The sequence below is a fragment of the Pteropus alecto genome, unplaced genomic scaffold, assembly GCF_000325575.1.
Source record: "Pteropus alecto unplaced genomic scaffold, ASM32557v1 scaffold113, whole genome shotgun sequence".
Taxonomy (NCBI): Eukaryota; Metazoa; Chordata; class Mammalia; order Chiroptera; family Pteropodidae; genus Pteropus; species Pteropus alecto.
Genome location: NW_006433949.1, coordinates 8499377 through 8524616, shown reverse-complemented (window position 1 = coordinate 8524616; position 25240 = coordinate 8499377). Strand labels below are relative to the sequence as shown.

Sequence of the window (25240 nt, the reverse complement as noted above, 5' to 3'; positions counted from 1 at the left end):
ATATGTATTAATAGAATCAAAACAAAATTTTGTACCTGTTTTTCTATCTCTGGTACTATATCATAGGCAAACTTCTCTGTCAGTGAATAGAGATCTATTACAACTTTTATGTTTTTGGATTTGTAATAAACCTTTTACTGAAAAGTGCACAACCCAAAGTAGTGTGTGACTAGATGAAATATGGGATTTTTAACTTGGGGTAAAGTGAACACCCTCTGGTAAGCAGCACTCAGGTCAAGAAGTTATCTTTTTGTTTCCTTCCTTTCTGAACTTTATACCTTTTTTTTCTTTTTCTTGTGTTATCACACTGGCCAAAACCTTTAGTATAGTGTTGAATAGAAGTAGAGACAGCAGACATTCTTGCTTCATTCCCAGTCTTGGAAAGCTTTGAATATTTCACCATTAAATAAAATATTTGCTATCAATTTCTTTGTAGATACTCTTTATCATACTATCAAAGTTCCCTTCCATTCCTAGTTTTCTAAGATCATTAATCATAGGCCTTGAATTATATCAGGTGTTTTTTTCCCATATCTACTGAGATGATTATTTTTCTCCTTTATCCTGTAAATTACACAGCGCATTACATTGACTTGATTTTGAATGTTAACACAATCTTACATTACTGGAATAAACACATTACATTACTGAAATAAGCTTTGTCAAGAAATACCCCAAATTGCTCTCCAAATTGGTTGTAGAGTAGTCCCCGCTTTTTGTGGTTTCGCTTTCCGCAGTTTCAGTTACCTGCAGTTAACTGCAGTCCAAAGATATTAAATGGAAAATTCCAGAAATAAAAAATTCATAAGTTTTAAATTGCACATCATTCTGAGTAGTGATAAAAATCTCGCTTCATCCCACCTGGGACATGAATCATTCCTTTTTCAGTGAATCACACTGTATAAGCTACCTGCCATTTAGTCATTTAGTAGCCATCTCAGTTATCAGATCAACTGTCATCATATTGTAGTGCTTGTATTCAAGTTACCTTTATTCTACTTAATAATGGCCCCAAAATACAAGAGTAGTGATACTGGCAATTTGGATATGCCAAGAGAAGCCATAAAGTGCTTCCTTTAAGTGAAAATGTACAGAACAATAAGATATTTTGAGAGAGAGAGACCACATTCACATAATTTTTATTAGAGTATATTATTATAATTATTCTAATTTATTATAGTAATTGTTACAAATCACTTACTATGCCTAATTTATAAATTAAATTTTATCATAGGTATGTACATATAGGAAAAAGCATAGTATATACAGGGTTTGGTGCTATCTGGTTTCAAGCATCCACTGAGGATGTTAAAATGTATCCCTTGTAGATAAAAGAGGACTACTGTATTAATTTATATTCTCAGCAATGTTTGAGAATCTCCTGTTCCCTGTTTCCTAATCTCTCAGCTAACAATATTTTAAGACTTTTTAAAAATATGCCCAATAGGGGAAGGAAAGAAAAGTATCTTATTTTTGTTTTAATTCGAAGTTTCCAGACACCGATGAGGCTGAGCATCTATTCATATACTTAGTGGCCATGTGTATTTCCTCTCTTGTGAATTACCTGTTCACATTCTTACCATGTTTCTTTCCAGTAGTTTTCCTTGGCTATTGGTGAATAGGAGTCATTTATACACGATGCAAATCTCTTCTTTCTGTCTAAAAAAATTTTAATTTGGTTTCAGTCATATAAATTTTAAATTTTGAGGTCAAATTTATTAGCCTTTCTTTTCCTTTTTGTATCTTGTTTAAGAATGTATTTCCTAACGCAAGTTCATAAAGATATTCTCCTGTTTTCTTCCAATAACTTTGTAGCTTTATATTTCACCTTTTTAAAAAATGCACATGAAATTCATTTTTAGAAAGGCTATGAGGTGTCTTATTATTGATAATCATAGTCACTCAGTGTCCTTTCGTTGACCAGTCTTGACTCCAGATGATTCTGAACCTACTTCAAAAATGTAGTCTAAATCAAAGAACATGGTTTAATATGTCAAAATAAAAGTGTTTTTCAGTTAGATATGTGGAATTATGGGTGTTTTAGAGCCTTTTAGAAAATATTTTTCTTTAATGTTAAGATTTTACACCACTTAGAATATTGAGGGAGAAATGTCACAGGCTGTGAAGCAAATTTCAAATATGAAGTTTCATAAATGTTTTGCTGGCAATGCAGGAAAGCAAATATTAATTTCTGTTTTAGTCAAGATTCTTTCGATAACTTGTGATAGCACTTCAGTTCAAAACTAGTATAAGCAAATAAGTACTCTCTTGGTTAACATAGCTAAAAATTCCTGGGGTACATTGCCTCAGGCATAGCTAGATCTGGAGTTCTGCATGAACTGGGTAGACAAAAGAGCTTCAAACTGCCGTACTAGCTGAGAACCCCAAAGAAAGTAGGCAGACTTTTTTGGTTCCTTAAAAAGAAGAATGAATCCTGGGACAATTCTGATTAGCCAAGATTGAGTTTCAAGTCCATTCCATCAGTCACTGACCAGGGGACAGGGAGCATTGGCCAGGCCTGAGTTACATACCAGATTGGAATGGTAGACAGATTGATGAGGCCCATCTAAGCCACATAGGATGGAATGCAGCTAGAAAGAAAGGTTCTGCTGCCAGCAGCGGGAGCAGGGGTTGCTGGGCACATGGCCACAATGTCCACTATACTCTTCTTTCTCTTTGAAATAAATGGTATCTTTTCTTAGGCACATACAGTCTCTACTATTTGTCAGTCCATTGCACTTTTTATGTTAGATTCAGTTAATCAAATTGGGTCTTACTTTGCAATCTTGGTTCTTTAGACATGTGTTATCATACAATTTAAGGTACTGATCAATTTTATGGTGTTTTTAAGCCTTTAAAGAAGTGGGAGGATACCAGGAGCTACTGCGTCGTTACTTAAATGCTAAGCCAAGCATAATCCATGAAGGAAACTGGACTGCCAAGCCAGAATGCTACCTCCCTCGCCTGGATTCTTTCCATATCTTCCGAGATCCCATTACGGGAGACCTCCCCTGGCCTGGAATTGTCTTTGGCATCTCCATCATCTCCTTGTACTACTGGTGCACTGATCAGGTAATTAGATACATTGCACTTGAAGTGACTGCATTGGGTGCTGGTGGTCCTGGATGCATTCCAGACTAGATGCAGCTACAGGTATCTGTGGGCTTGTATGCACTCAGTAGCCAAGTTTCTTTTCCAATCTTTATTTAGTGCCTAAATAACTTTATATGAAATTCTGTTTAAAAGAAATTTCTCCCACAGCCCCATCTATAACACACCAACTGCTTTCATTTTTTTTCTTCCCTATCATTATCTAAAAAGCACAGTTGTTTGGATGTGAAAAATAAGTCAGTTCTCTTAACTTAGTCAATAAATTAAATGCGACCAATTACTATTTCAGTTGGATTTTTTAAGGACTCAAACTTATTCTAAAAATTACCTGGCTCTCCCTTAATGGTATATCATTAAATAAATTGTGAAATGTTCATATAGTAAAAAGGCAATGTAGAAATAAAAAGGAAGTGCAGCTACCCATAGTACCGTGGATACCTCTTTAAAGCATGATGCCAGTTAAAGAAGCTAGATCCCGAAGGCTACGTTTATGTAAAGGTTAGCACAGCCGATGCTATGTTATGTTAGTTAGGTATACAAATCAAAAAATTGTAAAGAAAAGCAAGGAAGAATTAAATAGTCATGAAAGTGGTCATTTCTAGAGCAAGGGAAGGGACTGAAGTAAAAAAGAGGCACACGTAGCAGCATGATTCACCATCGCCAAAAGATGGAAACAACCCAAATATCTATCAATTAATAAATAAATAAACAAAATATATCTCCATGCATTGGAATATTATTCAGCCATAAAAAGGAATGAAGCACTGCTACATGCTACAACTTGGGTAAATCTTGGAAACATTAGCCTAAGTAAAAGAAGCCAGACACAAAATGTCACTTATTGTATGATCCTTTTAAAATATAACAGACGTCTTCCTATATTCATAAAGGAGCTCTTAAGAAAGGAAGGAAATCTCTAGAGATTTTCCAAAAACAGAATTAAAATAAAAAGAGCTAAGCTGACATTGACATGGACAATGCCATGACAGCATTTACCAAGCTTGGTTTTCAAAGGCTCATATTTAAATGGCCAGGTGAGAACAGGTGAGAGGTCTTGAGTTCATGAGTGGTACAGAGTGAACCCTCCATGTAGAACTTGGATTCTTTCCACTGTTGTAACCTCAGTGAAAAGGTGAACAAGGGAAAAAATCTGACCACCAGCAAGGAGAAACAACTGAAAAAAAGAAGTGCTTCAACCTGAGTTCTAGGAGGAGGAAAACAGTGTCCTCTGAGAATTCATAATGGCAGGCTTGCCTTCCTTGTGTGTTTGGGTTTTAAATTTACTTTGTATGATCAGGAAAACTCCATGGAAAGAAATGAACATAAACTCATTCAAAATTTGTTACTCACTGGCCTGGCATAAGCAACAGCAAGTTCTCTCTGGAGGGACGCACTCTAACTAAGGTTGTACAGGATTCCCATAAATAAATGTCTCCTCCGCCTGAGCCCCCACAGTTCTGCTGTTTCTTGCTCAAGGTTGGATGAATCAAACCACCTTGAGCAAGAAACAGCAGAACTAATACCTTCACATTTCAGAAAATTGAAGTGTTAGATAACCAAATACAAAATAAGTGTTTAAAGAAATAACAGTAGAACTGAAAACATTAATGCAATTCTATCGAAAAAGATCAGATTTGAAAAATCAAACTCATAGAAATGAAAAATATACTTATTGAAATGTAAAACTCAGTTACTGTTAAAACATCAGATTAAACACAGCTAAAGGAAGAAAAAATAGTAACCTGGAAGAAAAAACTGAAGAAATTATCTAGAAATCACCGTAAAAAATGGAAAATGTAAAAGAGAAAGTAACATGGAAGGTAGAATGAGGGTTACAATACATCTCATTGGTGTTCCAGAAGAAAAGGGATATTTGAGGGAAAAGAAGCAATATTTGAGGAGAAAATGCTGAGAATTTTTACAATTGTTGAAACAGCAGGGATCATCAGATTCAGGAATCACAATGATTCTCAAGCAGAGATAATTCAAAAATCCACACAAAGTCACATCATAATGAAATTTCAGAACATCAAAGACAAGGAGAAGATTTTGAAAGTCTCCTGAGAGTGAAAGTTACCTGTATTTATCAAAGAAGACAATTATACTGACAATAGACTTCCTAGTAGCAAAAATGTAACCTAAATGTAGAGTAAAATGCTCAATGTTCTAAGTAACATGTCAAAACCAAGGGTAAAATAAAGACATTACTTTCTCTAAAGAAGATTAAAAGATGTACATATAGAAAAAGGAAGTACTGAAGAGCAAGAAGGAATAGTTAGCAAAGATGTTGACAGACACATGAGGAAATCTAAAGTACTGGCTTTTTTGATTTGAGCAAATCAGCATTGGCTACTTATTACATCATAATTATGAATATAGGAAGTAAAACAGAACAAGACTAAAATATTGGACCACAGTTTGGAGTTAAATCTGGCTATGGACTTTAAATTATTCAGAAGGGTGGGGATATTGATTTCCTTTAGACTTGAAGTTATATCTGTGTTAAAATTTGAACAGTAATTAAAACATAGAAGTAGAATATATAACTCCGTAACTAGTGAAGAAAATCATTTCAGAAGAAATTTGAATTTAAAAAAAGGCAAATTGACAGTAGGAAAATTATTGACCTTTGTCCCACCATCATTTTTAAACAATAATCCTTTTCTTGTACTAAATAACAATATATGAAAGTGCTTAGGACATTTCTAGTTGGAATAATTTAATGCCCTTTTCATCAGTTTTTCCTCAGAATAAGTCTATGCCCTTGCCCTGCTTCTTCTCTTCCCTGAGAGACAATCTCTTCTGTGCACAGGGCTAAACACAGACAAGGAAATGCAGCCTGGCTACGTGCCACCCTCCGCCCCTAACTTGCTCAACAGAGGCCATGTTCACTGAGAACCAGCAACAGGATGCCAGACTTCCTGAGAAGCAATACCTGTTGCATGAGGTAGACCCACTTTGGGGTTCTTCCTCCTATTACTAAAATAATGCATTTGGAAAATAAAGAAAATATAGAGAAGAAAATGAAAATCCGGCCTGTTAATTCTACTATCCCAGGACTAACCACTATTATCATGTTGATTTATTCCTGTGATTTTTTTCCTAGGTATAGAGTCACGGTGTATATGCTATGGTTGTTGTACCCTGTGCCTTTTAGTTACCATCAATCACACTTTGAGCACTTTTGCACATTGTTTAAATGTTCTTAAAGAATGTAATTTTAGTGCATACATAATACTGTGTTGTTTTGATGCACTGGACCATGACTTTCTGTTTTTTCTTAAGTGCTTGTGCACCTGCCAGCTGTACCATTCTGTTCAGCCTGAGTGCACACTGCCGCTTACAGCAGGAGCCCCATGAAATGGGTCATGAAACATCTTTTAGGAGATTTTTGCGTTTTAAAGGTCTATACTAATTCATTTCAATTTAGATGAATGAAGTTGGTCCCAGTTCTAACCACTCATTTGTTGCTAGGGACCCACCTTTGCTTTGATTGATGTCACAGAGCTCTCCTCCTCCTTCCTGGCAGAGATGTGCCATAGCCTCTAAGAGAGAATCTCATCCTTGCCAGGGGGCAGCTTGCAAGCACTGTGCTGCAATGATTGGTGTGCAGTGCTAGCAATGAGGCCAAGGTCATGTGCACCATCCCTGTCCCCTCAGGCAGCTGTGCACTGAGCAAAACGTGCTCATTGGTCACACACATCTCTTCTAGCCCCGAATGCCCCAGAGATGCTTGGATGATTGGGGTGGACAGCTTAGCAGAAATCCACCAGAGGGCACATCCGGCTAACACAGCAGGTCATAATTGTCCTATCTGTTGTGAAGCAGCCTGGGCTTTATACACTCAGATAAAGCCATCACCCCCCTCACCCACCTGTATTTCCTTGGCAGATTTCTGTCCAGCGGTGCCTGGCAGGGAAGAACATATCTCACGTGAAGGGCGGCTGTGTCTTTTGTGGGTGCCTGAAGCTGCTGTCCATGTTCAGCATAGTGATGCCAGGAATGATCAGCCGCATCCTGTACCCGGGTAAATTCTTGATTCTGATGTGTTCACCCTGATCAGCTTCTCCTGTCTTAGAGATCTAGAGAACATTTGGGGTTGTCAGGTCTCCCATGGTATACTAGTGTCAAGGTACCCTAGATTGCTGTCTTGGGAGCAATGGGTTTGGGTTAGGGATGCAGCTGAGAAGTCTGGCAGAGACCATGGAGGTAGATGGCAAGAGAGAAGGTCAGGCAGGAAAGAGCCACTGATGCTCCCTGCAGCCGGGGCCCAGTCTCTGCCATGGCGTAAGGCACAATCCACAGGAAGGTTGAGATCCTCCCCTTCTGTCACAGGAAGCACCATACTAGGCACTGTGCTGGGGGTCTGCCAGATGCCATCGCTGCTCTCACAGCCCCAGAGGTGGGTTTGTGTAGCCTCATTGGACAGATGAGGCCTGTCGAAGGAGGAGCTTGATATGACCCCCAAAGTAGATCTGACTCTGAGGCCCACATTCTTTCCATTAAATGCTATAGAAACATCCCTTTTCTCCTTAATGGGCTATCATAATTCTGCAGATGTATCTCATCCCTGTTTCAACCTAGTTTTACTAGCTGTACTGTTTCTCAGGGTACCAGGTTTGTTTATTCGAATATTCACCCTTTATGGAGCACATACTCTGATAGGTGCAGCCACTGAGGCAAAGCCGGCAACTTTCGTGAGTCTTCTGCTGCAGTGCTGTAACCAGTCAGAATGTAAAACACTTCTCGTTGCTCAGTAACATGTACAGGAGACATTTATAACCCTAATTCATCCTTCAGTCTGTCCCCAAGACATACCTCTTTTTTTAATCCTAATTCCTTTCCACTTTTAACAGAAAGGACTGCTATGTTCCAACATTCCCACATTTGGTCTTTGGCTGTCAGGCAGCACCCTTAGATCTCATGGGTGGTTCCTCCTCATTAAATAGAAAATAGGCCCTTGTGCTCTCCAGGACCCCAAAGTCCCCTGGGCTTCACAGCCCTGCCTCCCCAACCCCACTCCATACCATGGACCACTGCGCTCGCTAAGGAAGAAAACTGGGCAGGATTGTATGTGTTTTGGATTCTAAAAGCTGCTAAGGGAATGGGGAAAAGGAATGAGAAATAGCTCCCCCTCTAGCTTGAGTGGGCCTCAGGAACCCAAACTCCCTCTAGCCTTCTGACTAGAAGGTGAATGGAGTTCATGGAATGTACGGAGAGAGCACTTGGAATGGTGAAGGGCCCAGAACCACTTGTCTGTAGTCCTCAGAAATGGCCACACACAGATCTATTTACACATGCCAAGTGTACAAAGCCAGAAAGCCATTTATCATGAAAGCTGGGCACCTGCCCATGTTCCTGGAAGAATATGCTTTTCTATTAACCTGAATGCTTCTGGCCCTAGATTCTGGGTCTCTCTCCTGGTCAGAGCTGGGGGCCAGACACTGCCAAGGTGTGATTCTCTAAATCTGGTTTTCTGTATAGGTCTTTGTATTACTTTGGCTTTTATTTGAAAATGATGTGAACTATTAGCTCCTATTTCTTCTGAGCTGGTGTCAACCTTGTCTGGTAGCCAGATTGTCATCATCAGCACCAGGCCTCTATCCCACCAGCTCAACAACCCCCACAGAATGAGTGTTTCCTTTCCCAGTAGTTCCCGCAGAAATCCCAGATGAATCCTAGGGAACTCACTTGAATGATAGAGACCAGACCAGTCATTGTGACTAAGGAGAAGGAATTTCCAGAATGGCCAGGCCTTATTCTTGGGCCCTTCCCAAACCACACCAAGTCAGATTGAGGTCCTGTTACTCAAAGTAGGAGGAAAGGAGAATAGGCAAATGAAAACAAACATTCATAGTAGCCACCCCCTTGAGTTATTACATTCTTTTTCTAGATAATCGGTAACTGCTTCTTAAGCGAGATAGCTGTCCCCAGTAAAATAGCTTGCTTAACCCATAAACCTAGGCAGTATCCTGCCTCATTCTAGTCTATGTTGATTTATTGTTTTTGTTTTTTTTCTTACATTTTAACTATATCCTGTATTTAAGCTCTTGATGAGCATATCACACTCACACCCTTTACTTCCTTTTGTCCAAAATTTCTCCCCAAATACTCTTAAAGTAACATACCTGTCAGGGCTAAAGGAGGAAGTTTATGAGTTGCTCACACGCATTAGTATGTGGATGAATAATCCGATTGTTTTCCTAACGTGTAGCTGGGATCATTAAAGGCTTTTAAGGTCAGGGTACTTGCTTTGGGTCAGACCATAAATTGGTAGAAGCATTAATTCATTTGGTTCCTCAGTGCCTAACTCCTAGCTTTTGCTTCCACCCTAAGCTCCTGAAGAGTGTGTAGGATCATAAATTGGAGCAGTCACCAGTAGACCAAGAATTTAATAAATTAGGAATTTATAATTCCTATTTGCTTCCCTTTCCCTAGTCTCAAATTTTAGAGCTCTAAGGCCAATGTGTTGGTGTGACTGTATCTCTCATTGCAGAAAAAGTGGCATGTGTTACACCTTCTGAATGTGAAAAGTACTGTGGCACCAGAACTAGTTGCAGCTCCCTTGCCTACCCAATGCTGGTGATGAAGCTAATGCCCAAAGGTAAGAAATGGATCCTGCATCAAAGGCCATAGAAACCCCATGATCTGTGTCCCCATTGGAGCCTCTGCCCTCGGGCTGTAAGTGAGGGCTTGTCCACCGGTCAGCCCATTCTTCTGAGTAGAAATGTAGGCTGTCCAGTGGGACAAGTTAGTTGTGTAGAAAGAAACTTTCTTGCCCTGAGGGAAGGAGCTGGGCCTCCTTCCTCTTCACTCCTCACACATTCACACTGGCAGTGCATGTGCTCTCAGAGGCACCATTTGTGCTTGGGATTTGCATTGTTCACTTCCCCAATTGAACTCGTGCCTTTGCTCCACACCGTGCTAGACATTGTTCTAAGCCATGAGTGCAGAGATGACAGAAACCTAGCCCTGCTCTCAAAGAGCTCACATCCAATGGGATAGGCAATGAGGTGTGCAGTTCACCCAAAGTGAGATGGCTTTCGCTGTGAGATGACAGTGAGCCTGTGCATTCATCTCATCTGTTTCCTGAAATCCATGGAAATAGTTAAAAAACAATTTCATATTAGCTCTGGAGATCAATAGGCTAGAAAAGTTGAGACTGTTCCATAAAATATGATATAGATGGAATCTAACTGAAGGAAATACTAACCATTCCACAGTTCAGGAAGGAAGTTGTTTGGCTTTTCCAGCTGAATCTGTCTTAGAGTACCCGGGGCTGCAAGTGAGAGTGGGCTGTAGGGCACCTGAAGGAAGGCAAATCCACGGAGACTAGTCTCTGCCTGGACCAAGTAGCCCACTGAATATGGTGGGAGCTTGCTAATGCAGACCCTCAGTTCAGGTTCTGTTTACCCTCAGTCTCTCCCAAAGGCACACAGAAATCTCTCAACAGAGCAAAGTCCTTGCCGCAAGGTGGCCTTTCAGGTAATAATACTAGATTGTTATGTTTATAACTTACATTTATTGAGTGCTTGCTTTGTATTGGGAATTGTGTTAACCCATATACTTAAATTGTCTTAATCTTAACAAAAGCCTTATGTAGTAAGTACTTTCACACCCAGTTTACAGATGAGGGCACTGAGGCACAAGGAACAGCATCACTTGCCTACAGCCTTGATGGCATTTCACTCCAAATAAAATTTGAATGTTTTGTAGGATAAAATTTAGTTTATAGAAAAGTTCCTTAGGAGGCCTAAGGCATCTCCTGGTGTGGACAGAGCTGAAAGTCTAGGAAATGTCCCTTCTCTTTCAGGTATACAAGGTTTGATGATGTCTGCACTATGGGCCTCTTTCATGTCTTCCCTGACTTCTAGTTTCAACAGTGCCAGCGCTGTGTTCACAATGGACATCTATTCCCAGATACGGCCTATGGCTACTGAAATTGAACTCATGTTATCAGGAAGGTGAAGGATTCCTCTAATTGCATTAGTTAACTACTGTCAGTGAAATGATGACCACAATGTTATTACGTGAAAATTTTAGGCTATAATACTGTATATAGAATCATCCTGTCTATATACAGAATGATTGTATTCTTTGCTGCCATTACAATGAAGATGTCTTGCTTTTATAATCACAAAGAAAATTATTTTCACTTGGGAATAACATTAAGTAATCGCAGTGATAAAAATGAGCATAGTTTACTGTATCCCCAACATAGTCCTTGTGAGGAAATTTACATACACTGTTTCATCTCATTTAGTCCTCATGATAACTTTTAAAGATAAATTTTATTGTCTTTGGAAAAATGGGGGGAAAGTGGCTCAGAGAAGAGAATTGATCTACCTGAGGTCATACAGTAAGTAGGAGAATTTGTCCATCTCAGAGCCATGCTCTGAACCACAATGCCACAACATCATGCTGGGCGTGGATGGAGTGGGGGATTCAAACATATGCAAAACATGGTCCCTGTCTTTTTTCTATAGGGTTTCATGTTGGTTGCCCCTTGGACCACATCCAGCCTACACACATGTGATGTGGCCTACATTTTACCCATACGCTTTCTTTATCTTGCATCAAGGTGCATGTTGCTCATCTATTTTATCCATCTAACTGCTGCTTTTGAGGTTGCCTTCACACTATGGTTAGCATTTCATAGTTCAAATGCACTTTTCTGAGAAATTTTAAGAAACAGGTACCACTTTTATTTAAATTGTTATAGAACATAGAAAAAATGAAGATTTGTTTTATGAAGCTCAAGATATTGATGCCAAAACCTATTAAATATAGCACAGAAAAAAATTAAAACTAAAGACTAACCTCACTTTTAAATACCAATGCAAAAATTGAAAATAAAATATTAGACACAAATTCAACAATATATTAAGAGAATATTAAAATAATGATATCTCATTACCAACTGTGATTTTTTTCCCAGAAATATAAGGACGGTTTGATGTTAAGAAATGTAATATAGCTCAACATATTAATAGGTCAAAAGAGAAAAATCAGTGGAAAAAAAGAAAAATCATATGTCTCTATTCACAGATGATGAAAGGTATTTGGTAAAATGGGTACCTTTCAACATGATAAAATATATCTATATTGCCTAAAAGCCTACATTATAGTTAATGAAGAAACTGGAAAGGAGCAATGCAGGAATATCCCTCGTTACAACTCTATTTTATACTAATATATATGTAAAAAATATATATATAAATGTAAAATACATTTACTAAAAGTAGACCCACAGGTGAAGTTAGCAAACAAGGACTTTAAAATATCCATGATTAATATGTACAAGATAATAGAGGAAAATATGTACAAAAATAGATGAAAAGACTGAGAATTTCAGCAGAGAACAGATTTTATAAAAGGATTGAAAAGATTCTTAGAATTGAAAAATAAATATCTGAAATTAAGAATTCAGTGTGTGGGTTAAGAACTTATTGGATATAGCAGAAGATACAGTTAGTCAATTGAAAATAGAACAATTGACAATTTCAAACCTGAAATATACAGATAAAAAAGAAAGATACACCCGGAACACAGTTGGAATCACAGAAAGGAGCAAATTGGATAGAAGCACTTTTGAAAAGATAACGGCCAAGAATTTCCCAAAACTAGTGGACAACTGTTCAGAGATTTGAGAATTTCAACAAATTGCAAGCAGGATAAATACAAAGGAAATCATACCTAGACTACATTATAGTGAAACTGCTGAAAATTGAAGATAAAGAGCAACCGGAGGAAAATAAATCACATTATCTTCAAAAGAGTAACAAAAAGACTGACAGCAGAATTTTCGAAAGAAGCTGTAAAAGCCAGAAGGCAATGAAATGACACCTTTGAGCGCTAGTAAAAATAAATAAATAAACAAACAGACAAACAAATAAATAAATAGATAAGTAAGTAAATAAATAAATAGATAGATAATATTTAAAAGCCTGCAAACCTAGAATTCAGTACCCATCAAAAATATTCTCCAAGAGGAAGATGAAATAAATACTTTCCAGATAAATGCAAGTTGAGAGAATTTATTACATTAGATTTTCACTGTAAGAAATACAAAAGGAAGATCCTCCGGCTGAAGGAAAACAACCCAGATAGAAGAATTGAACTTCAGAGAAGAATGAAGAGCAGAACAGGTAAATATGTAGGAAATATAAATGAATTATTGACTATTGAAAACATAAATAAGAAAAAAATGTCTATGGGATTTATAACATGGAAAGAAATATACAACAATAATAGCAGAGAAAATAAGAAAAAACTAAATGGAACTTATTATCTGATAATAGAATTATTTGGGATATAATAAAAATAAAATGTGTACCAGACTATAATATGTTGTATGCATGTAATCTCTAGACTAAGCAATGAAAGAAAAGTTCAAGAATGTTTAACAAGTTAATGGAAGGAAAATATGGAATAACTAATAAAATATTTGATTAGCTTAAAAGAACTTAAAAAGGGATAAAAAGAACATAAATGTGAGTTAAATGGAAAACAATAGGATGGCACATATAAACCCAAATATATCAGTAATTTCATGAAATGTAAGTAGGCTCAATACCTAAGTTAAAAGGTTAAGATTAGCAGACTATTTTTAAAACCAACTATGTGCTTCTTAGAAAAGACACCATTTTTTCCAGTTTCATTGTGATATAATCAACATTTTATAAGTTTAAGGTATACAGCATAATGATTTGATATATGTATATATTCTGAAATGATTAGAAGAAGTTAACACCCATCATCTTATATAGTTACATTTTTTTTCTTGACGTGAGAACTTTTAAGATTTACTCTTTTAGCAACTTTCAAATATATAATACGGTATTGTTAACTATAGTCAACATACTGTACATTACATTCCCAGGACTTATTTATCTTAAAGTTTGTACTTTTTGACCACCTTCACACATTTCCCCTACCATCTACCCCTGCCTCTGGCAACCACCAATCTGCTCTGTTTCTATGAGTTCTGTTTTTTTAGATTCCATATACAAATGAGATCATGCAGTGTTTGTCTTTGTCTGACATTTCATTTAGCGTAATGTCCTCCAGGTTCATTCATGTTGTCATAAATGGCAGGATTTTCTTCTTTTTATGACTAAATAATATGCCATTGTGTATAATACCACATTTTCTTTATTCATCTGTCATTGGACACTTAGGTTATTTCCATGTCTTGGCTATCGTGAATAATGCTGCAGTAAACATGGGGGTGCAGATAGCTCTTTTAGATAATGATTGTTTCCTTAAGATATATACCAAGAAGTGGAATTGCTGGATCATATATGGTAGTTCTAGTTTCACTTTTTTAAAGAACCTCCATAGTGGTAGCACCAAATTACAATCCCACCAAAGGTACACAAGGAAGAGGTCCCTTTTCTTCACATCCTTGCCAACAAAGGTTATCTCTGGTCTTTTCAATGACAGCTATTTTAACAGGTGTGAGATAATATATCATTGTCATTATTGTTTTGATTTGCATTTTTCTTATAATTAATGATGTTGAGCACCAATTGTCTATTTGAATATCTTCTTTGGGAAAATGTCAATCAGGTCCTTTGTAATTTTTTAATTGGATTATTTGGCTTTTTGCTATTGAATTGTATGCCTTTCTTATATTTTTGGGATATTAACACCTTTTCAGATTGTGGTTTGCAAATATTTTCTCCTATTCCATAGGTTGCCTTTCCATTTTGTTAGTTCTTTATTTTGCTGTAAAAGCTTTTTAGTTTGATGTTATCCCACTTGTTTATTTTTGTTTTTGTTGCTTGTGCTTTTGGTGTTATATTGAAAAAAAAAATATTGCCAAGACCAATGTGAAGGAAATTTTTCTCCATGTTTTTTTCTGGGAGCTTTACAGTTATAGGTCTTTTATTTAAGTCTTTAATCGATTTCAAGTTAATTTTTGTGAGTGCTGTAAGGGGTCCAATTTCATTCTTCTTCATGTGAATATCCAATTTTTCCAGCACCATTTATTGAAGAAATTGTCTTTTCTGCATCAAAGAGTCTTGGCTCCTTTGTCCCATATTAGTTGACCATATATGCATGTTTTATGCATGTAATCTCTACATTAAGCATATATCTCATGCTATGGACTTTCCTAAAATCTCTCAAAGGTTCACAAAACTCAACCAAACAGCATCTGGCCTCAGCATGCCCTGTATCTTTTGCTAAGTAGTCCCAAACCTGGCACTAGCGGCAGTTGACCTCATTTCACAGCTTATCCTCTATGAGGTACCTCCAAGCCCAGCAGAAGTTTCAACCATATGCAGATCACTTTGTAGTTCATATCAAGTGTCCCTGGATGGGGCTCAGGCAGCAGCTGACCTTGGCCTGTAACAGAGCCTCTCTGAAGAGGCCCCAAAGCCAACACACTCAGTAGACAGTTTCTGACGACACCAGAGCACCACTCAACCATCTCCAAAACTGACACATGCAAAAGGCAGACTGGGCAAGCACCAGAGCTTGACTAAAGTGAGTCCTGCTCCATAGGGTCAGCCCCTGCACAACAGCTCCTGCATTGTAGTCACCAGCCAGTCCTCACAACCAATCAGCCATTGATATGCAAACAGCAACCAAGACTCAACTACAACAGGAGGGCACACACAGCTCACACAAGGGGCACACCTGGAACACGCCATTCAGGTGACCAAGGAGACTGCACCACTGGGCCTCCAAGGCACTTACTACATAAGGCCCCTCTACGAAGATTGGGAGACATAGCTGCTTTACCCAATACATAGAAACAAACAGGTAACCAAAGTAGGGAGATAAAGAAGCATGTCCCAAATTAAAAAATAGAACATAGCTCTAGAAAAAGAACTAAGCAAAATGGAGACAAGCAACCTATCAGATGCAGAGTTCAAAACATTGGTTATAAGGATGCTCAATGGTCTCAGTGAGAACTTCAACAAAGAGCTAGGAAACATAAAAATGGAAATAAAAAACATAAAAATGAACCAGTCAGAAATGAACAATACAACAACTAAAATTAAGAATACATTAGAGGGAATCAACGGTAGATCAGCTGATACAGAAGATTGAATCAGTGATTTGATAGACAAGGTAGCAGAAAACACCCAGTCAGAACAGCAACAAGAAAAAAATAATCCAAAAAATGAGGACAGTTTAAGTGGCTTCTGGGACAACATCCAGCATACCAACATTCACATCATAAGGGTGCCAGAAGGAGAAGAGAGAGAGCAAGGAATTGAACACCTATTTGAAGAAATAATGATGGAAAAATTCCCCAATGTGGCAAAGGAAATAGATGTACAAGCCTAGGAAATGCAGAGAGTCTCAAACAAGGTGAACCCAGAGAGGCCCATACCATGACATGTCATAATTAAAATGCCAGAGGTTAAAGTCAAAGAATCTTAAAAGCAACAAGAGGAAAGCAATTAGTTACCTACGAGGGAGTTCCCAAAAGACTGTCAGCTGATTTCTCAACAGAAACTTTGCAGGCCAGAAGGGATTAGCAAGAAATATTCAAAGTGATGAAAAACTAGGACCTACAACCAAGATTGCTCTACCCAGCAAAGCTATCATTTAGAATCAAAGAACAGATAAAGACCTTCCCAGACAAGAAAAAGCTAAAGAGTTCATCACCACCAAACCAGTGTTACAAGAAAGGTTAAAGGGACTTCCTTAAGAAGAAGGGGATAAAAGATAAAAAATACGAATAATAAAATGGCAATAACTGCATCTTATCAGCAATTACTTTAAATGTAAATGAAGTAAATCCTCCAATCAAAAGACATAGGGTGGCGGAATGGATAAAAGAAAACCCTTACAGATGCTGCCTACAAGAGATTCAATTCAGATTGAAAGCACTACTGAAAGTAAAGGGATAGAAAAAGATACTTCATGAAAATGGAATGAAGAAATTTGAAAAATAAAAAAAGCTGAGGTAGCAATATTTATACCAGACAGAATGACTTTAAAACAAAGGCTATAATAAGAGACAAAGAAGGGCCCAGTAATTCCACTTCTGGGTATTTATCTAAAGAAACCCAAAACACTACTTCAAAGGGACATGCACATTCATACATTCATTGCAGCACTATTTAAAATAGCCAAAATATGGAGGCAAGCTGGGTGCCCATCAATCGGTGAAAGAATAAAGAAATGATACATATATACAATAGAATGTTAACCCAGCCATAAAATAGAATGAAATCTTGCCACCTGCAACGACGTGGTGCTCATTATTCCTTCTTTTGGGTTTGAGTTTCCATCCATGTCATTTCCCTTTACCCTAAAGAACTTTCTTCAGCATGTCTTATAATGAAAGTCTGCCGGTAACCGATTCTCTTTGTTTTCATAAGAAAATGTGTTTTACATCTTTATTTTTGAAAGATATTTTTGCTGGATGTAGAATTCTGGGTTGACAGTATTTTTGTTTCACCACTTTAGAGATGCTCTTCCATTCTCTTCTGTCCTCTTGTTTCTGATGAGAAGTCAGCCACAATTCACAGTACTGCTTTCTGTACTTAATGTAGCCTTTCTTCTGTGGCTTTTGAGATTTTCTCTTAATTTTTAATTTTCAGCAATTTTGTTATAGAACGTGGGTGTTCATTTGTGTGTGTATCCTGATTGGGTTTTGCTAAGCTTCCGAATCTATGAATTAGATCCCCCCTATCAAAATGGGGATATTTTTTACCATTATTTCTTTACATATTTTTCTGCTCCTCTCCTCTTTAGGGGGGATGCTACACACATTAATCCTTTTGATATTGTCCCACGGATCTCTGAAGCTCTGCTTATTTTTTTAAATTTTTTCTCTATGTCCTTCTGTTTAGATTTCTATCAGTCTGCGGTTAGGTTAATTAGCCCTGTCTTCTGCCATTTCCAATCTGTTCAAAGACCAACAAGTGAAATTTTCATTTCCTAAACTAAACTGGATTTTTAGTTCTGAAATTTATACTGATTTTTAAAAATGTTTTAGAGTTTCCAATTTTCCGTCATTATTTCTCATCTGTTAATTCATAATCATCATTTCCTTTAAGTCCTTAATTGTAGATTTAATAGCTGCTTCGAAGTCCTCATCTGCTCATTTTAATACCTAAAGCCACCCTGGGTTCAGTTTCTATTGATTGCTTTCTTTCTTGACTATGGGTCACATGTTCTTATTTCTTCACATGCTCGGTAAATTTTATTGTATACTGAACATTATGGATAATATATTGTAAAGACTATGTCATATTCCTCTGAAGAGTATTGGTTTTTGTTTGAGAATGCAGATAATTTACTAGCCGATTACCTTAAACTTGTGCAAGCCTGGTTCTACACTTTGTTAGGATATCTGTTTCAGTTTTGCTCTAGTCTTAGAGCAAATTCTTAGTCCTGGGATATAGTGTCCAAGGCATGGTCTTTCAGGGGTTTCAGTGAAAAGCCTGAGGTGGTTAGATAGTTCCCCTAGCTTGATGAGATTCAAACTCCAGTTTCTGTCTTCTCCGCTCTAGGCAGGAGCTGAAATCTTGCTCATCTTTTTCTGCCTTCCAGCAGTTGCTCGTTGTGGGCTATTTGGAAATTCTCCCCCATGTGCATAATTCAGGGGTCAGCCAAGGGTTTAAGTGGGGTTTATACACAGATTTGGACCCCCTTGCTCTGGGCTCCCACCTTTCTGGAATTTTCCCCCAAACACTTTCAACCACCCCACACCATGCAGACGACGGAGGGCCTCGGGAAATGTAGGTAAATGTAGGTGGCACCTAGTATGGTTCCATTCTTTCAGAGATTGAATCCCACCCCCCTCCCCTGATTCTGCCTGTTTTCGGCTACTCTTCAGTGTTTTTGTTTTTATGTTTGATCTAGAATTTATCATTGTTATCTGTGGGAGGCTTAGTCCCATGCCAGCTAGTCTCTCATTACTAGAGCTAGAACTCACTTCCTTACCTCTTCTTTGGCTATCAAGGTATTAGTCTTTTCTAACTTATACTCACTCTCTCAAGATTATTATTTTTAAGCTTTTGTTGACACAGAACTGATAAGATTTATTCATCTTTGGGGTGATATTTGACCTAGTGTAATTTTATATTTGGGTATACGTTAAATTTTTTTTTACTTAGAAAAGGTAATGAACATTTGGAGCTTCTACTCAATTCCTTAACATTTTTAGCAAAATTTAAACAATAAGTTTCTGAACTTACTGAAATCTTTAAAATCATGTACCATACTAATCTGTCCGAAATGTTTAAAAATGTTTCACCTTTGAAGAAATTAATATTTTCCATGTATTATACATTTTAAGCATGACTGCCCCAAACCCACCTCCAAATATGGTAAAAATCTATCCATAATCCAGTAACAGGCAAACGGACACTCAGTTTTATTTGTTCAGAAGTTGAAAGATTTTTGTCTGCAACCATATGGCCCTATTAGTGTTTAGGAGTATGGCTATCTCTTCTGCTCCAAACTTATGAATGGGTACCTGAATTTAACCTAAGGGATAATTGAGTTAATAGTTTATAGTTTGTAGATATTTTATCAGCAGGGGGAAAAACTCATCAAATTGCCATTGACTGTTGGTTTAATTTACAGGTTTTTTGTTATACTCTTACTTTCTGCCACCATCATCTGGATCCCTATTATTGAAGTGACACATGGTGAACAGCTGTTTGAATACATGCAGTCAGTCTTGGGTTACCTGGTGCCACCCATTGCTGCCATCTTCCTGCTTGCCATATTTTCCAAGAGAGTCACTGAGCAGGTAGGTGGGTGTTGGCACGGCCACCACATGGCACAGTGTATGGGCTTGCTTTCATATCGTAGTTGTCTTTGCCAGAGTTGCCCTAGGAGGGTCTCTTGCGCTTCAGGCATTCACAACGTTGCATCATTTGCTTTCTGAGAGATGATTTCCTCCTGGGCAGATTAGGTTCGCACCCTCTCTTATGCATGTGAGGTAAAAGCGAGCTCTGATGTTGTTTTCCTCCCTTTGCAATGTAATCCACTTTCAATAATGTCATAGACAATGCAAAGTGTTCATGATCCTCCCTCACATATATCTGGCTGTAGGAAAGTATTCTTCTAATGCCTCTGTACATGAATGTGTCATGCTAAGAGGTTTCATACTCACAGGAGGATGTACAGTCGTGGGCTCCTTCCACCTTCCCTGCAGTGAGGACCATTCAGCCACATTTCAAACTAAATAAAGATCCTAATGAATGGTTCAATTGTTTCTTCAATAAGACTATGAAATCATTGTTTGACAGAATATTTTCATTTATTATTTGAGTCAGATTTTAACTTGTTTCCCCTAACAGCACTGAGTAGCTGGGCCATGCACAAGTTCTTGAGCACAGTGTCTGAAGTGCTCCATCATCTGGCCCCTTCCTGCCCCTCAGCCCTTGCCCTCTCCATGCACAGCCCATAGACCCCTGCCACGCCTGCTGATTTGCAATGCTGAGTGCCTTCCCTGGCCTCCCTTCATTTGCACGGACTGTTCACTTTTTCCTCCACCACCTGGTTGATGCTTCCTCCCAGGCTCATTTCAGGTGTTCTGTCCTCTACACGAACCTGCTAGTGCTCCCTGTTCTGCCCACCTCATCAGGACTCAATTTAGCACCGATAATGTGGAGAGCGGCTAGGCCTTGGGAATGCCAGAGCTTCTTCCCTTTGCCCTCCTGGGAAGGGAATGGATAAGAGGGGCAGGCATTCAGAAGAATCTGCCTCTTACCTTGGACACCCACTTAAGGTATCAAGGCCTATCAGCAAGGAAAACTGGGGATCTGGGCAGTGGCCCTCCTGCTACCACTGATCCAAGGTTACAGGCATATTGTGGGTGCCCTCTTCAACCTAGAGAACTTCTCCAGGCCCTCTCTCTGACCCTGATTCAGATGGCATGCTCATCTGGCTTTTGCTACCCTTCTGTTTCTAGATCTTCCCTTTCTATACATCTCCTTCAATAAATGGTTCCTGCAGATCATCCACCTGGCTTTCACTTTGAACTCTCTCCAGAGATATTTGCTCACATACAGTAACCTCTGTCTCCTCCAACATTCAGCCGCACCTGAAACAGGCTCCGGATACAGCTGCAGAGCCAGAAGGAAGTCCTCATTCCTAAAGAGTGGATAGTCTAATTGGAGGAGACAGATTTTGCCCAGTGAATACACAGATTTCTGATAGTGGTGCAGTGCTGTTTAACCCATTTCCCATTTGCCCCAAGTATACTCACCAGCAGTGCTTTCAGCTGCAGCAGTTACCCTGAGATAACTCACGAATTACAGTCCCAACTTTACCCCCAAAGTTTGCCACAAAATATCTCACTTTTATTATTATTTTCGCATCGCTCCAGTATATCAATAGTCTTTCGAAACAAATGACATCATTCTATCGATAGCATTCTGTTTTTAGTAGTGGTGTTTCTATTTACAAAATGTAATTTTCGGTGGCTGAAAATGTCAAATCCTATATGTTCTGCTTTGTGTAGTTCCGTGCTTTGAAATTTACCATACTGATCGTCATATACGTTTCTGTCACATTAGGATTAGAGACAAGTTCTGTTTAGACATAACTCCAAGAACAGTTTTTATATTTTATTTTCACATTGAAAACCAGTCAGATTTGCTTCAGCCTCAAAGAGCATGTTTATGTAAAATTAAATTAACCCTGGCAGCAAGCTGCACTTTAAAAGAAAAATGGGAAATGGGTTAAAAGATAAAAAAGGATGATGGAGGGTGGCAGGGCAGGTGCTGGAGGTGGGTAGAGGATACAAAGACATTAGCCAAGGTGGTAGGAAAAGACTTCTTCTGAGACAGTGACCTTGAATCTGAACCGTGGGGGATGAGCCAGAAATATTAAGATCTAGGGAAGGACCCAAACAGAGACAAGGACAAGTACAAAGGCCTGAGCCAAGAGCAAAGTGGACAGTTTCGACATGCAGGAAGGTCACACACAGTGGCCAAAGTGGAATGACCAAGGGGAGAGTGGCAGAGCCAAACAGAGTCAGTTGAAGAGTGAGTACGATTTGATTGTGATGGTGGACCGTGAGAAGCCATTGGAGAGTTTAAGCAGAGGCATGGCATTCTCTAATATATACTTTGAAGAGATCACTCTGGCGTCCATGGAAACAGTGGGCAAGCTGGAGAGGGAGACCACTTTGGTGAGAAAAGATGGTGGTTATGGATTCAGGCGGTATCCATAGAGAAGATGGGAAGTGATTGGATTCCAGATACATTTTAGAGGGCAAGCCATCAGGATTTGCTGATGGGTTGGTGGTAGGGCAGGATGGAAAGTAAAAAAAAAACAGGGATGACGGGGAGATGGAGGTGCCCTTCACAGTGATAGAGAGGTCTGGGGCCTTTTTGGACACATTACATTTGAGGTGCCTATTCATGATCTAACCTAAAAGTGTTTCCAATGTTTAAGTTCTCTGATTGACATAAAAGAGTGTACAGGTGTCTCAGGTCTTTGTTCAGCCCAAGAAGGTATTTCTGCACTGGTGCTCACACTCTGCTTCTGCAAGGTATTTGTAGCTGTTATTATGACAAGGTTAACTTTAGAATTCAACCAGTCACGTGAGGCTAAAGATGGTTTGTCTCATCACCTGTCTTCCTCTCATGTAACAACTCTCGGGGCTCCTCCTTTGGCAGGGCGCCTTCTGGGGGCTGACAAGTGGATTCCTGATTGGCTTGCTTCGGATGGTGTCTGAGTTTGTCTACTGTCCCCAGCCCTGCTCAGGAAACAACGAGGGCCCTATGATCATCTGCAGCATACAATACCTCTATTTTGCCATATTCCTCTTCATAGTCAGTCTTTTCACCATCCTGGGGATCTCCTTATTCACAGACCCAATTCTGGATAAACACGTAAGTGCTGCCATTAGAATGGTCAGGGGTCAACCAATAGTCCCGCATCCCAGTGAGCTGCCAGCTTTGGAGAAAAGTGGCTGAATGCCCACATTCTTTTTGAAAGTGGGAGGGCTGGGGGCCAGGCGCGTGGAGGATGCATCAGATGTAGGCAAGTAACACAGCAAGAGCTCTGCCTTAAAAACTAAACTAGAAGACTTTACAACAGTCTTCCGCCAATCAGGTATTTACTTAGAATGAGAAGTTTGTCTTTTAAAATATAAATTTTCCTTAGAAGTGTTAAGTTCCGTAACCTCAGTATGAATTAATGTAATCAGGCTAGTCCCAGCTGCCACCCACCCAGAGAGAATTAAAGCCAACAGGAAGCGGGAGGGGTCAGTAATTCAGGCAGCTGCCTGTGGCCGACTCTTAGCCTCTTCTGGCACAGCCATTTCCTACCTCCAGGAGACAGTTGTCAGTCACCCCAGTTGGAATATTAGAAAACCTGGGGTCAGAGAAGTTAAGTCCCTTGTCCAAGGTATCAAAACTAGTAAGTGGCACATCTTTGCTCCAACCTAGCTCCACCACGTCACCTCCTTTGGCCGGGCCAGTAGGCTCTGCAGGTCAGGAACCTGGCTGAGCTAGAAAGCAGCAGGAGGGTCCTGGGTGTCCAAAGTTTCTGAAGGAGCTCAGAAGGAAGAAGGGTCTGTAAGAACTATGTACCTTTCTTGCTCCTTTGCCTGGGGTTTGAGTAAAAGCCATGAACTTGGAAGACTGCCTCAGTGTCCTCCAGCTCACCCTTGGGCTTTCCCTCTGGCCACGCTTGCTGCTTAGTAATTTCCATTTGATTCCTTCCTCTCTTGCATATAGAGCCCAGCTGGAAGAGGGGTGGAGCCAATGCGGAGAACAATCAGGTTGGGGGTGGGGGGCAGCAGGCGTGCCACAAGGGAGACTTCCCTGCTGTAGCACCTTGAGAAAGGGCGGGTGGGGGTGGGGTGCGGCTGGAAAGGGAATTAATTTCCTGTTTTAGCATTTAGATTGCTTTCTTTTCTTCCCTTCTCTTACTCTCACCTTTTTTGATTTTGCCTGCTTCTGAGGTAGCCAAGTACTTGTTGGGTGTTTCCCATCTGCCTAGCAGTAGACCAGGCGCTCTGGAGAACACAAGGTAGCTTCCGACAGGGGAGGGGGAGATGAAGAGGAGAATTAGCGTTTGTGGATCAGTGTTAATGTCCAGGCACTGGACCATGTCCTCTGCTTACCACTGCGTGGGGGTGGAGTGAGGGGAGGGCAGGTAAATCCAGACTCTTCCAGCGCACCCAGGACCTCATCCGCAGAGGGCTGACGGTGTAATTGGGAAGGCAAATACATACATATGGCATCATCAGGAAGCAGTTAAAAGCTAAACCCAGTCTCTGTCGCTAATATAGCAGAAGTGTAGTTCCAACACCTTAGCTGAGAGGTGGGGCTTGGGTGGCTCTTGGAGTGGGCTGGCTGGGGAGGGGGCCCAGCCCATCCCTGCCATATGTTGGGGGGTGGGGAGGTGGGTTGAGATTTAAATATACCGAGGTTGGTATGATAGATTAAAATCTATTCCAGGATAGACTTGGAGGAATGTTGATTTAGTTGTGCTTCTGCTGACTACAACCCTTAAAAAAAAAGGCAACAACAATTGGCTGGATTTTGTTACTTCTCAAAGTTTCCATATATGTTTTCAGGAAGAAAATGAAATTTCAGACCAGGAGGGAGGGAATGCTCCCCCTTCTGCATCTACAAATGCCTCATTGAGCTCGAGCAACTGAGCTCGGCCAGGGCCAGGTTAACCAGGTAAACCAGGTAAAGCCTCTCATGGACTGAGTTAGTGCTCATCTCTGCCAGCCAGGAGGGGCTTCTGGAAGGAAAGCAGCTCCTGGGTCTACCCTGTCCCATTCATCTGGTAAGAGGGCCTCCTCCACCGGAAGGAACAGTCCAGGGCTGGCAGGTGGCTTCTCTCACCCTAAAGAGCACAGGTTCCTGGACCCTCAGAACCAGAAGGAGCCATGAGCACATTGCCTTCCACCCCTTACTATACAGCTGAAGGACACTGAGGCCCAGGCAAGTTGTGTCACCCTTTACCAAGGCCACACAACCACATGGTACCAGAGCCGGAACTGAAATCCCTCCCCACATTTCCTTCGTCTCTTATTGGAGTCTAAGAACCAGATCTCTTTTCAGTGCCCAGCTGCCAGTCGTGGCACAGGTTGTGTGACAGGACCCTGGGTGGTGACATGCTCTTGCTTTCCCCGCAGCTCCATCGGCTCTGTTGGAGTTTACGAAAGCCAAGAGGA

The 25240-nt window shown here is 39.8% G+C and overlaps 1 protein-coding gene across 1 annotated transcript in view; it reads left to right on the top strand.

Moving 5' to 3' along the window:
* Nucleotides 1-25240, top strand: part of LOC102897418 (sodium/glucose cotransporter 1) — a 58038-nt gene that overhangs the window by 29809 nt on the left and 2989 nt on the right. Inside the window, exons 8-14 of the mRNA XM_006908730.2 lie at nucleotides 2852-3072; nucleotides 7003-7138; nucleotides 9608-9715; nucleotides 10925-11075; nucleotides 19672-19840; nucleotides 22722-22937; nucleotides 25202-25230. Of these exons, the coding sequence (XP_006908792.2) occupies nucleotides 2852-3072; nucleotides 7003-7138; nucleotides 9608-9715; nucleotides 10925-11075; nucleotides 19672-19840; nucleotides 22722-22937; nucleotides 25202-25230 (1030 nt within the window). The remainder of the gene's footprint in view (nucleotides 1-2851; nucleotides 3073-7002; nucleotides 7139-9607; nucleotides 9716-10924; nucleotides 11076-19671; nucleotides 19841-22721; nucleotides 22938-25201; nucleotides 25231-25240) is intronic.